The sequence below is a fragment of the Cervus elaphus genome, chromosome 8 (genome assembly GCF_910594005.1).
Source record: "Cervus elaphus chromosome 8, mCerEla1.1, whole genome shotgun sequence".
Classification (NCBI taxonomy): Eukaryota; Metazoa; Chordata; class Mammalia; order Artiodactyla; family Cervidae; genus Cervus; species Cervus elaphus.
Window position 1 is genome coordinate 40,151,062 of NC_057822.1, and position 14,199 is coordinate 40,165,260.

At 48.9% G+C, this 14,199-nt stretch overlaps 1 protein-coding gene and 1 long non-coding RNA gene across 5 annotated transcripts in view; one reads left to right on the forward strand and one right to left on the reverse strand.

Moving 5' to 3' along the window:
• The window catches only part of NRP2 (neuropilin 2), a 120,050-nt gene that overhangs the window by 56,006 nt on the left and 49,845 nt on the right, over positions 1-14,199 (reverse strand). For all 4 annotated transcript variants that reach the window (XM_043910296.1, XM_043910297.1, XM_043910298.1 and 1 more), the window contains exons 8-9: positions 3,000-3,144; positions 1,507-1,856 (exon numbers count right to left, since the gene is read on the reverse strand). In XM_043910296.1, the coding sequence (XP_043766231.1) occupies positions 1,507-1,856; positions 3,000-3,144 (495 nt within the window). The remainder of the gene's footprint in view (positions 1-1,506; positions 1,857-2,999; positions 3,145-14,199) is intronic.
• On the forward strand, positions 5,025-9,218 carry LOC122698770. The gene is made up of 3 exons (XR_006342414.1): positions 5,025-5,159; positions 7,390-7,461; positions 9,137-9,218. It is a non-coding gene; the product is annotated as an uncharacterized LOC122698770 (long non-coding RNA).

Sequence of the window (14,199 nt, forward strand, 5' to 3'; positions counted from 1 at the left end):
CTGATGACCGCTGGGCTTGCCCTGGCTCAAGTCACGTGGGGAACCCAACCCAGAGCACGCCTGCGAACCAGTGACTCAGGAAAGGCGGTGCACAGGTGTGCCAGGGGCTGTGCCTGATCTGCATCCAGGAATGTGGCAGAAGGCCCACAATTCCAAAAGCTGGGCACTGCCATGGGGAGAGCAGGCTCTGAGCCTGCCTAAGATCATCTCCTTTCCCAGGCCCTCAGAATGGTTAAGAAGACTCAAGGTCAGCTGTCCCTGGGGGAGGGAGCCTGTGGTCCAACTCTTGTGTTCCGTCCACTGAAGGTTCCAGTTTTCAAGCCCTGAGCCCTTTCAAGCCACTGGAATCAGGAGCTGGGAGTTTACATTAGCATTGCAAAACCTCCAGCCCAGCCCTTGCCTCTGCATTAAGAATGGAAACGTTGGCTTAGTAAAGGCCCCCCCCCCCTCCCCCCCCTCCCCCCCCCCCCCCCCCCCCCCCGAACAGAGACACGTGATACCCCTTCCTTCCTAGAGGCCTTGATCTTCTGCAAAAAATGAAGAGTTAACTTAGCATTGAGGACTGGTGCCCCAGGCTGACTGGGAGATTCACGTGGAGAGGGACAGGGGCATGACATCCCTCCCTTTCCTGGAGCCCCCTGGTGCCCCCTGTTCAGGGCTGACCTTTACCCCTGCAATGGCAGGACAGAGTGGGCGATGCTGGCCTGCACTTCTGGCCTGGAGTTAGTCTCATTTGCCTCTTTCCAGTCTCCCTGTGAGAGGCGGAAAAGATCTAAGCAGTCAAGCCCAGCAAAATACGAAATTCAGCAACACTCAGAAACACACAGTTGTTTTTGGAAGTCATTCCCTAAGTTTCTATAGTTGAGCCTCCAAGAACCACATCCCCTTTGAATATCTGGCCAGTTCCAAGGAAACTTTATCTGAAAGAGGGTATTAAGAGTGTCCAAGTTACTAGCAAGGTGGTGTGGAGTAGTGGTTAGGTGTTCGTGCTCTGGATCATGGCTCTACCACAGGTACTGTGTGACCCTGGACACGATATCAAGCCTCAGTTTTGTCATCTCTGAAATGGGAGGGACCATAAGATCCATCTTCTAGAAATGTTATAAAGATTTTCATTGTTTAGTTGCTCAGTCGTGTCTGACTCTTTGTGATCCTATGGACTGTAACCCCTCAGGCTCCTCTGTACATGGGATGTTCCAGGAAAGAATACTGGAGTGGGTTGCCATTTTCCTTCTCCAGAGGGTATTCCCGACCCAGGGTTAGAACCCATGTCTCCTGCACTGGCAGGCCAGTTCTTTACCGTCTGAGCCACTAGGGAAGCCTGTTGTAAGGATTAAAAAGCATTTAGCAGACGGTCTGGCACGAAGTATCCTTCAGTTAACATTTGTTTGACTGGCTCATAGGAGTTGGTGATGACCATCTAGGCAGGAAATCGACACTCCAGCCTGCCCCAGATCAACCTCCCTTTGTGGGGCAAGGTTAGGGAGTCCTCTGGGAATATCCTACCTTTGGCTGCTGGGTCCGGGGGTCTTGGATGTGCTCCCAGTCTTTGCCATTGAGGCTGTAGGAGACTTTGAACTTGCGCACAAACGCCCTGGCTTCCACCGCAGTGATGCTATCTCCTCCACGGGCCCCCTGGATGATGACGCCTTTCACGGTCTTGGGCGCTCCCAGGTCCACCTGGAGCCACTCCTCGCCTGGCTGGGCCTGAGGGATCCGAGGGAACCAGCCTGAGCGGCTGCTGACCAGGCGGGCTGCACTGGGGCTCCAGAGGTACTCACGGGTGGAGGAGGCAGAGATCTGGGAGTCGGCGATGAGCCCCGAGAGCATCCCCAGCATGTTGGAGCAAGGGGCGTCTGCAGAGAAGGAGGAAGATACAAGAGGTCAGGCTGGTACCCTGTTAACTGGGACCACCCCCATCAGTAGGGAGCTGTCAAAGAACCCGACTGGCAAACACTTTAAGTCAGCACTGACTTCTCTGCATTTCAAGGTGGGATAGCACTGTGGTTAAGAGCATGGCTGGGCACCAGACTGCCTGGATTCACATTTGCTTTGTCACTTACTAGCTGTGTGACTTTGGGAAAATGACTGAAGTGTTCTGTGCTTCAGTTTCCCTAGGCCTAAAGGAGGATTAGCAGTAGTACTTACTTCTTGGGGGTTGTTGCAAGGATTCCATTAGTTACTATATAAAAGTCAGTTACTGATTCCATTAGTTATTGTATGAAAAGCACAGTGCCTGGCATGGCTGAGCATCTTACGCTGTTAGCCAAGGGCTCTCACATCCTTGTTGGTGACAGTCCCTACTAACCCTCCCGGGGGTGGTGAGCATAGGGGATCTGTGCTGAGCATTGAATCGTAAGCTGGGTGATTGTTTGCCCATCTAGATGGAACCCTTCGTGGGGTTAGGTCTTTACTTCCATATATATCATCACAGCTCTTTTCTGCCTTGCATCCTTCTCACTTGCTGTTCCCTCTACCCGAAATGCTGTTCCCCTCAGTCACCATCCGACCACCCTTTACTCAGCCCAGACCTTAAGTGTCACATCCTTAGAAAGGCTGTCCCCAAACTTTTGACCAATGTTCCAAGAGGTCCCTTCAGTCACTCTCAGAGCACCTCTTCCTCTTCCTTCACAAAGTTATCCCCATACTTACATTTGTTTATTATCTGTCTTGCCCCCCAGCCCGAACGCTCTGCCATGCCAGGGACCCTATCTGCTCATTCCCGTCTCTTTTTCATCTCCAGCTCCCAGCGTGGCGTCTGGCACACAGGGGGCCTTCTATAAGTATTCATGCAGCCATTGAGAGAGTGGAGGTTGCCTGAAGACATGGTACCCAGCAAGGCAGGGGCCAGACTTCGTGTGCATTCAAGACCCACACAGATAAAACCAAGCCTCCTGTGAAGGCCACGTGCAGCAATTGTGCTGTTAGCACAGGGCTGGGAGCGGAAGCAGAGCCCAGGACTCAGTTCGCTCTCCAGCCTCACAGCAACCCCACTTTACCTGTGACGCGGCAGCCGAAGAGTTCCAGGCGGAGGGCGATGCCCGTGTGCCAGGTCTGCGGGCGGACCCTGACGAAGCGTGTCAGCAGCGGTGAGTGCAGCTTGTTCAGAACCACCTCTGTGGCATCGTTGTTGGCTTGGAAGACCTGTAACATCACACGCCAGTCCATGTTATTGAAATCCCTGTGTGTAGTTGAGCCAGGCAGTCTTTGACGGAGTGGGGTCAGCTCTGTTCAATGTTATTTCCCTTAAGCTTAAAAATAATCAGTGGGTTTATAGTCTGGGGCTGTTTTAGAAATGCCGTGGGGGAAGAAAAAAACAACAGTAATTTCTCACACTGCTCTAACTTGAAAACAATACATGGTCTTCACAAATACTTTTGGAGGCAAGAAAAAATTTTGCCTCTGGGCCTGAGAGCAAGCAGAGGAAGGCACCGTGAAAAGGAAAACACTTTCAGAAGCCAAGAGAGAAGGGGAATAAAAATGGAACCACAATGTCATCTTTTAGGGCTTGTGGACCTCTCTCCCTAGCTTGAACTTCACTTCCCCGCTTGCTCAGGTTTCAGCATATAGAAAGATCTGCAGGGCATTTTATCATCAGAAAGTGCATCACGATTGTTTTTGTTAGTTACTTAGAGGTCTCCCTGCTCCATGGATGGGTGAGAAAATGGGGGCACTGTCTACCCCGGTGCCCCTATGTCAATCAACACTTTCTTGGTTCTTTCTGGTCTTTGTTGCAGGCAAACCCTTGGAGTCCTGCTTTGGCTTCCTCTCACTGCAGTCTCCGCCCTGTAATGAAATCCACCCCATCCCCATCTGACTGATGCATCTCTTATGGTAAGAATGGCCGTTCCGAGTAGCTTCTGATCCAAAATGGTAGGAGCAAGTCCGAGCTTACCAGATGGCCCAGATCAATAACTGCCACATGGACCTTATGCTTTTTTGTGCTCTCCATTACAAAAAAGAAAAAAAGAGGAGCTGGAACAAGTGGACGTGAGTTTCTCCCGGTTTCCCTTGATAAGAGTGGAGGGAAAGACCACTAACCACCACTCCTAGATCATACCTATCACAGCTCTACCAACCAAGTGACTGTAAATCCATTCATAGCCAACTCTGCAACAACTAGCCATTCCTCTTGGGTAGGGGGACCAGCTCCTTCAGCTCATGACACCTATAACACATGAGATGTCTGGGCACGGACAAGCTTTGGACAAGGGGAATGGGGAAACTAGTATGTTGGAATGCCACTGAGCCAGATGCTGTGTAAACACAATCAGGCCTAAAAAACATCCCAGGAAGTAAGTGCTATTATTTCCACTTTGTTGATGGAAAAACTGAGGCTCAGAGATGTCTGTCTGGATCCCAAGTCCTTGCCACGTTTTTAGGCTGCAGGCTTGTGGTTGTCTCTCTTGATTCTCGTCTTGCTTACATGTGCAGTGTTTATGTCGGTGTTAGGAGTCTTGGAGCCTTGAGATCCCCAAGCTGGGTGGGATGGAGGGAGAGCTGTTATTGAGTGGTGTGTTCCCACTGATTCTAATCCCAACGTAGAAGGCTCTGGGAAACAGCGAATAGAAGCACCAAGGCTTAGAGCTAATTAACAACGTGGTCCTGGCTTCCTTAGGAACTGTAACTAGGAACTCTGCCATTTGGCAACCTTGAACCTTCTGTATTTCCCACTTGCTAAAGGTCAAACGTCAGAGCCATTAATAGCTCCCACCGATGGTGCCGGTGAAGGCTAAGAGCCATCATAGCTTTTGCAACCAAATGAGGGGATGTGGCCTGTTGAAGAGAAATGGAGGGAAACAGAAGACGAAACAGTATTCAGAGGACCACTGTATGTGCTGAAACCCCTTGTTCCTGGCCCTGAGCCCACCTATTCCAGGGGAGCTCCCCCCTCCAGCCTGGCTGTTCGCTCTCCTCCCTTGGGGAGCCTCCTCTCTGGGCCCCAGGCCGCCAGTTTCCTCCTCTGCCGCTTTGCTGACTGCCGGGAGCACCAAAGCAGGATAGACGGCCGCACGCATCCCTCACAGCTTCAGTTTGGCTGTTTCCCTCATGGTGATTCAGGACAAAGAAGAGCGAGAAGACGAAGAAAACGGGCCACAAAAGCAGAAGGAAAGAAGTTGGAGCCAGACACTTGGGAGAAGGCCGACAGGAAGAAGGAGGTGCCTGAACCTCTGTGATCTAATCTTGGGGAAGGAACCGCCAGGAGGAGGGCCAGGAGGCCGGACAGCCCAGGCCCCGCCATGCCCCCTCCTTCGCTTCCTTGCTGCTCTGGGGAAAGAGATGGAGGAACCGAGTCCAAAGGAAGGAGATGAATCAGTTCTCCTAGAATTCAGCATGAGGCAGTGGCTCCTTGTTTGTTTTTTTGTTTTGTTTTGGCAGGGCAGAAGCAAAGGCTAGCCCTCTGCTTATTTCGGACGGGTGCTGTGAGCAGTGGGGGGGCCCCACTACTGACCTGCTCTTTGAGGATGGTGGTGGCTGTGTGTGGCCTCCATCAGGAGATGCTAAGGAGTTCCAAGGCGGAGGGCTTGGTGGGGGGTTTGATTTGCCACGTGAATATATAATTGGAGTGTTGAGTGGATTTGAACCTCAACACAGCTGCTAATCCGCAGCGTGCACACCACACTGGCACCGTTTAGAAACACAGCACGTCTTATGTGTTTTTAATGTCCAGTTTTATCTTATCTGACCCCTTCATTTCTCAGCCTGGGCAGACAAGACCAGGAAACCATTTCTTTCCTTCCTCAGTAAGGAAATGACTGTGTCTTTGGACTGTCTTGGGGAGGCTGGCTGTGTGTGGGCATGGGGAACACACGCGTGTGGGTACGTGTCTGAGGAGGGGGCTGCTCTTCCCATGGATGTGTGTGACCACAGGCTGGGGTCAGCCTCCTGGATCTCTGCCCACAGTGGCATCAGTCAGTGAGGGAGGCAGGCACATGGTGTATCTACCTGAGGACACCTCGCTGATTCTCTAATTGACCTTCCTTCTGCTATTGCTCACTCTTCTCCCACCCCTGAACCAAACGAAGGCTCTTTCAAAGTGACCTCAAGTAGTCAATCCTGTTTCTGAGCCCAGTTCCTCCTCAGTGTCTTGTTTGCCCATGAGCCTGTGCTTTTAACTACCCTCTGTTCTTGGGACCCTTGGCTGACGGAATACCATCTCTTTTTGGAATGTGGACCATTTTTAAAGTCTTTATTGAATGTGTTACAATACTGCTTCTGTTTTATGTTTTGGTATTTTGGCCATGAGGCAGCTGGGATCCGAGCTCCCCAGCCGGGGATCGAACATGCAGCCCTGCACTGGAAGGAGAAGTCTTAACCTCTGGATCGCCAATGTGTGGTTGTGCTCAGTCGCTCAGTGGGGTCTGACTCTGTGACCCCACAGACTGTAGCTCCCCAGGCTCCTCTGTCCCTGGGGGAGACCCAGGCAAGAATACTGAAGTGGGTTGCCATTTCCTCCTCCTCGGACCTCCAGGGAAGTCCCCAATACCATCTTATTTTAATAAACTTTTTTATATACCTCTTACTCTGAGGTGGGCGCAGCAGAAAAAAGTTCAAACACTACTGAACCAGGAGCCAGACTCTGTTGTTAATTAGTTCCTGCTGTGCTTCCTCACTCAGTCGTGTCCAGCTCTTTGCGACCCTAAGGACTGTAGCCGGCCAGGCTCCTCTGTCCTCGGGGATTCTCCAGGCAAGAACACTGGAGTGGGTTGCCATGCCTTCCTCCAGGGGATCTTTCCAACCCCGGGTCAAACCTAGGTCACCCGCATTGCAGGCAGATTCTTTACCGTCTGAGCCACCAGGGAAGCCCTAACTGTGGGCAAATATCTCTACCTCCCCCAGGCCTCCATTTCCTTCTCTGTTAAATGAGGAGATTGTATGAATTGATCTGTACAGTCCCTTCTGGCCCCCAGATTCTACGGCTTGCTTCACAAGAGTTTCTCATTTAGAACTGCCCTAGGAGTGTCCACTTTCTAACAGGGCATTTTAGTTACCACTGTCCCTTGTAGCCTAAGTGCTTTTGTGGACAAATGCTGTGGATTTTCATACCCTTCAAATAGTGCTCAGACTCAGAATACCTAGTGACTGCTCCACTCAGAGGGAGAATATACCTTGTTGATGTTTTGGTTCAATAACAGTTCAAATTATTAATAAATGAAGAATAATAAATAACAACACCTTAGTCCTCACATATTGTCTTGTGCCCAAAGATATCAAAGTGCAATTTATGAAAATCCATTTTTAATGAAACATTAAGCAGTTTCTATTTCTCCAGACCCAATGGATTTATAAGGACTCTATTTTTCTCCCTGCACGGCCCTATTTATAGCTGGTAAATGCTATCATATATTATACATCTTTATGACTTTCTCAATGCTTCTGTGGTTTCAGAATCACCCTTCATATGTTTTCTGATCAAATTCTCTGAGATGGATTCTTGGCTTCCAGTCGAGGCACTGCAAGGTAAGGAGTTGGCGTGCTTGGGAAATGATGCCAGGAAATTGGTTTCACTCCCTATTCCCCGCCGACTCACTGAATCACTATAGGCAAATCAATAAACCTTAGATACCTTGATTTCTCCTTCAGGAAAATAAAGTAGATAGCAGGCTTGCAAATAGACACTGAACTTTACCAGCCAGCCCTCCCCGCTGGCCCTAGTGCCAGCAGCATAGCCAGGACAGATGTTAGACGGGAAGCTACAGCACAAGTAACAAATAGGTCTCTGTTTAACTGGGAAAGTTCAAGCCTTCAAAGCCATTAACTCTCAAGTCCCGCCTTGAGGACAAGAATTTTCAGGCCATCACTTCACAGTGAGGAGTCCACATTGCTGAGAAAACTCAGTGACTTGTCAGCGTATGGCACACCCAGATAGATGTATATAAAATGTGATGATCACATTTTAACATCTGCTTTAAAAGCTGGATGTCACAGATGGTATGTGTTTTTGTTAACTAAAAAAAAAAGTGAATATGGTTGCTTTCCCACCCAAAGGAAAACCAGAAGTGTGTTCAAGGTGATCCTAGCTTTCTAAAGAGGTGGGATATCATTGATTATGTTGTAATTACTAATGCGTGTGTGTGTGTATATATATGTGTGTGTGTGTATATATACATACATACATATATATATATATATATATATATATATATATATGTAAAGCTACGTTGAATATAAAGATTTCTTCAAGTGCACTTCTGTAAACCAAGTTTGAAAAACAATTCAGGGCACGAAGTGGTTTAGATAATCCATTTGGTGCCTTGCTGAATTCCGAACATAATCCAACACTTGCCAATTGATTCTGGAGACCTTTGGTTTATTTTCAGTAAGACAGAATCTGAAACCGGCAGCACTTCATGGATTTTTTGATTTGCACCTCTGGGAGAGGGGGGCATCTGCCAATTAAATTGGCTGCCATCCAATATCCCAGTTTGGTTATTATCTACAAATCACTCTTCCCCCACCCAGGAAAAGAAAACAACATGTTTGTTTTGACCATGTCTGTGAGCTCATAAGGCATGGACTATGTAAAAAACAAAAAAGAGAAGTATATATGTGTGTGTGTGTGTGCATATATATATATATATATATATATATATATATATATATATGTATGTATGTATGTTTATACTCTAATAAGAAACATCTAGCCAGAAAGCATCACGTTTGGTTTCTGAGGTCATCTGCTCTTTGTCTTTCACCCCATTTCTAGTCATAGCCACCACTTCCTGCTGACCCCTCCCAAAGATCTCTTTGAAGAACATGCAGTGATGTTCTCAGGCACCACTGAGAACAGTCGCTGTTTCATTGCCTACCTGGGAGTCCTCTCTGAGGGTGGATTCTCTGCCAGCCCTGAATCTCTGTCCCATACGCTGGGCATCTCTGCCATCAACGTCCAGGTGCCCAGGCCAGTGCAGACACCCAACAGTCTTCGAGCCTCTTGGCGGAGAGCCGAAGCACAGGGCCCCGGTGCTCCTGGCAGCCTCCCCTGCCTCCGTCAGGCAGGCCTTGGGTCCACAGACGCAGACCCTCATTCTGTGCGCTGCCTCCCACCTGACTGGGCTTCATTTGTGCCGTCTGCGCATGCCCATCCCTTCATTACCTACAGTGTGACCTACAATTAACTTCTATTTTGCTGCAGAGTGAACACAACTGGCTCCAGGAACTGCACAACGAGCAGAAAATTGTTCAAAGACAACACAGTGCTGGAGCCCTGAGGTAGAAACCATGCAGGAGATCTTTTTCTCCTTCCTTGCTTTTTCGAAAAATAAATATTTCTCTTCACTAATAAATGTTTCATTGCATCCAAAGTTCTCCTTTGCAATCTACTTGGCAAAGACTCTCAAGGAGCAGAGCAAAGCCAGCAGAGAAGAGAGGTGGCAGGAATGGAGGGCAGAGATGGGGGAAAACAGGAGCACCTTTTAAACATTCTTCTCAGGAACCACCATACTAACCCATCCTCACTCAGGACCAGGGGCTGGTCCTCCCTCTCCCACCCACTCTCCCTTGCATTTTCTCTAAAGTCAGCCATCGGGGCTGCATGGAGAAATAAATGGGTAATCAATGAATACCATCCTGCTTAATTAATTTGTTGCACCAAACAGGCAAGGGTAGGGGTGGGGGTGGGAGCCTGCTGCACTTGGGGAAAATGATGTTAAGGTAATGGACTTTTTTTTCCTGTTTGTAAATCTTGGTCCTGACATTTCTCTCTTAAAACTCTTCCTTAAAGACTATAAATTTTTTTTTTTTTAAGCTACTTTCATTCTAGTGAATGTGGGAACTTAGCCAGATACAGAATCAGAAGGGATGTCTCTCTCCTGTATAAATATATATCTATGAGAGACACCGAGAAAGAGAATTTAAGGGTGGGAAGGGATGGGGGTAGGGCAAAGAAATTCCCCAACCACCAAATGCTCATTTACCACCACGATGCCCTCCTATCTCCTCCTCTTTACTTTAGGGCTGTTTTTATCATCAGGCAGTGTTGCTGAGGTGAAGGAGGAGACAGAAGGGCAGGAGCTTGTTGTGGGGTGTAGGGCAAGGAAAGCCAATTTTTTTTCTGGGGGTGAGGGGTGGAGGTGGGTAGTATGTGCACATCCCCATCTGTGTGTGCCTTGGGGGGCCCATTAGATTTACTGCTGGATCATGTTACCCCCATCAAGATGCCGAGCCCTGGAACACAGCACACTAACAGGATTAGGGTTTCAGGATTTGAGACAGGAGAGCATGAAGGAGGAGAGGCGCAGGGGACAGCTCAGGGATCGGGGGCTGGAGGCGAGATGGGAGGCAGGAGAGTGGACTATCAGAGCCATGAGGGGGTACTCCCATGAAGGTGGGGCAGAAACAGACATTCTACCTGGGTGGGAAGGGCCTCCAACGGAATGCCTCCTGAAAGGACACTGCCACATTATTTAAGGAGGCACCTTTTCATCTCCAGGTGGGGAAAAGAGAGCAAAAAGGGTACAGGGACTGAGGTTGCTAAATATACCTGACAACTGCACTCCTTTTCTAGAAGAAATCTCAGGAAACCACAGAGTAGGGAACCGGTGATGGCAAAGAACCCGACAATCTACCCGGCGAAGAGTTCACCCCACTGCTCATCTGGGGACGCTTGGGCTTTCGCCCAAGCAAAATCACGGCACCATTTTACATTTCCTGCTGTCTGCTCCATCCCACTGGCCGTGGGTCTGGAAAGCATGAAGAATTTAGCATCAAGGCTGTAAGTGCCAGGGAGGCTGGCCTCCAGTCCCGGAGACAAGTCAGCACCCATGGGGGTTGGGAGAAGCCAGCCATGGGGGCTTGATGGAGAAAAGGTTCCAAGCTTATGTATAATGAAATTTTCCCTGGAGCTTCCTAAGCGGAGAGGCTAAAGGTCTGAGCTCATCCCATGGCAAATGGATAAAGGGACAAACTTAATTACCAAGGGCCCTCGATTCTTCTTGGTTATAATTGAGGGGGCCAGATACACTGGGGGACTTGAATTTGGAGAGGACATCAGCCCTCTTCTGAACATACGTGACCCTGGACAATACAATCATATCCATGACTTCTAAAGTTTGATGTCCATTACTAGCTGATGGTTTGAGTCCTTGTCTTAATATTATACACAATAAGTAAAATTACTACAATGAAAGGGAAAGCCAGTCATCTGCCAGGAGGCTTCAATAAAAGGTATACATATATTTTTTAAAAAACCCAAATTTTCATAGAAGGAAGAATTGCATTCCTAACTGAAGCCTGAGGGGTACGGTTTATCTGCGGCAGCTCACGTACAGGCCCCATCAGATGCACGGGGAGGTCTGGATGACTTATCAGGTCCCTTCCAGACCTATGGTTTTAAGAGAGGCAGATAAATATCCCATGGGGCCTTGTTACTTTTTAAATTGATAACTTGCCTCTGCTCAAGAAGAGCTCTGTGGGTCTAATACATTAATTATATCTGCAGAGAGCCTTCCATCTATGGATCCCAAGGTGCTCTGCCTTCAGCAAAAAAGGCACCGTTCCATTTGGGCCAGCAGAAATACTGAGGCACGGAGCTGCAAAGAGAAATCTCCGAGGTCACGTAGTGCATCATCTGAGAAGGTCTGAAGAGAGACACCACATGATTCTAACTTTTAGCCAATTAATTTGGGGGGTTTGTCTTTCCTCTTAAGTTTCTGAAAGGGTTTTAAATTTCTCAGATGGCTCTCACAATGATTTGTCTTAATTTGGAAAATAAATATAGAACTGAGGATTTTTGAAGTGATGGAGGAGTGGTTATTTGTTCTGAAGGGATGTGGCCAAAGTGACTTCATTCAACGTACAGCTCAGGATTCTATGATGGGGCCCAAAATCCAAAATGATGAGCCCAGTGCCCTCAAAGCGCAACTTGTCTTCATAGCTCCATGAATGTGGGCCTCTCTTGAACCCTGGATGGAACATTGAGGAAGCCAATTTCCCTCTGAATGCAAGATGGTGAGCCATCAGATTATGAGATGACTGGTCTGAACTCAAAGCGTGGTGACTGGTGCCTTCCACAGGGACTCCACAGTTCCCCAAGTCCCTGGAACAAATTACTTTGCCCGAGAGCGTCAGTTCCACAGTCTGAAACACTGTTAAATTCTGAAGCAAATAAGCCGGTGCCTGAGGGTTCTCTGAGCCCCTTGGAAGTCATCATTACATTAATAAGATTGAGCTTAGTGCATTTCTGCCACTCATTACGGGTAATTTTGAAAACTCTTGGACCCAAGCCTTACCCAATCCCTGTCCTCACCCTTCCATCCTCAATCTGGCCTTCAGGATACAGGTAGCACCCCACAGACTTTTTCTTTCAGTCCAAACTTCTTCCAAACACATCAGAACAGCCCAGCAACACTGTGACTAAGAACAAGGTAACCAGAGTGACATCAGCAAGAAAGATGCTCACATGTACCCAGTAAGGGACAATTGGAATTGAAGGCTTTTGCTTAGACCTGTAAGGGCATGGCCTACGTCCTCCTGGCCGGACAGCAGCCTCTGTCTCACTGCCTCCAGTGCAGACTCGCAGAACCAGCATCTCAGAGGTGAGCAGGATCCCAGCCAAGGCCTCGTGCCTTCCAGCTCCTTCCATCTTTCTCCACGCCCCTCCCTTGGTCTGTGTACATAATTGTGCCTATAATTATAGACATACATACCAACTTTCCGCTATTGTACTTACAATGCTATGTCTGTGTTTGGGGTGTTATTAATACAGCTGGTGAAACCAAAGGCAGTAGTTTTATGCTTGTGGTTTCTGAAGAAATATATGTGAAGCAATTTGTATAATCTGAGGGAGCACATGGGCTGGCTGTGGGCTCTAACAGGTGGAAGAGCTCTCTGCTTTGTGGTTACACAGTAAATATGCATAAGAAGGTTTCCCCTGTAGGAAAATCATAGGTTCCATTTTTTATGGCATGTGGAGTTGGATAAGGATTTGGGGATGTGCTGTACACGTAGCCTGTGTAACCGGGCTGCATTTTGCCTGGAGGATCCTTGCAATATCCCCAGCGACAGGGTAATGCCTTTCTCATCCGCAGCCTCACTGTTACCTGTTGAATGGAAAGGGCCTAAGAAGAGCCTGCTTCCAGGCCGTGGGAGGTTGGAAAAGAGCTCTTCAGTCAGTCCCCCCTCACTTCCTAGCCTCAAGGAAGTCTTCCCCCGCTAGGCGCAGGCCCTTGCCTCAGCCCAGTCTGGGTTCAAACTGTAGACAGTGTTTCGCAAGGGACTAGCCCAGCCATGCCACCACCCTGAGTGCTCATTAATCTTGTTTTCCTCCAACTCCCCCAATTCCCTGGCCTTTGGTATACAGCACTGGTGTTGACAGAGACCAGGGAATTGAAATCAAGTCCCCACATTTCTGCCCCAAACATCCCCTTCCCCTCCTTGCACACCCCGTGCACTGGGTCCCATCCGCAGCCCCTCCCCACTGCCCCACACAGCAGAGCCCGCTGCCGCCTCCACCTCTGATGCGCTTTGCTCACAGGTCCTGCTGGCTCAATTCTGCTTCTGAGTCCACTTAGCACCAGCGTGCCTGGCACGGTGCCCACCCTCCAGCGGCTACAAAGGGAAACTGGTAGTGTCCTGGGTTGACGAAACCTCTCCCCACACTGCCCCCCGGTCCCCTCCTCACCCCACCTCCCCTTCATGGCATCAAATCAAACTGCAGCAGACTTGACAAATCTATTTGGCACGGTTCACTCAACTATTTCAACCCGAACAGCCAGAGAGCTGTGCTGACACACCATGAACGGTGCGGAATCTGCACATTAAATACAGACGTCTGGGAGCAGATCCGATAATGAAGGAGCCGCGGAGATCAGCCATGGACTTGAGGACCCGGCGGTCTCCTCCCTGGCCCGCCACACCCGAGGGGGGACAAGGGCGCACAGCGAGGGGGCAGTGCTTGACTGGCAGCCTTTCCATTCTTCTGCCCCTTCTAGGTACCAAGAAGGAAATTACCCCGTGGTTTCTAGGGAAAGAAATTTAGTCATGGGTGAGAAGAGGAGGCAAAGAGAAGAGAGAGAGAGAAAAAAAAAGAGATGAGAATGTATCTGGTATGAAAAAGTGGAGAAGAATGGTTCTAAAGGAGTCCAGAAAGCTACATTTAATTCTCAGGAATATCTTCCTTGCAGAACCAATACCAGGGATAAAGCCGGGGAGGACAGCATTCTATCAAAATGTGCAGTGCTAAGGTATTTCCAAAAGCAG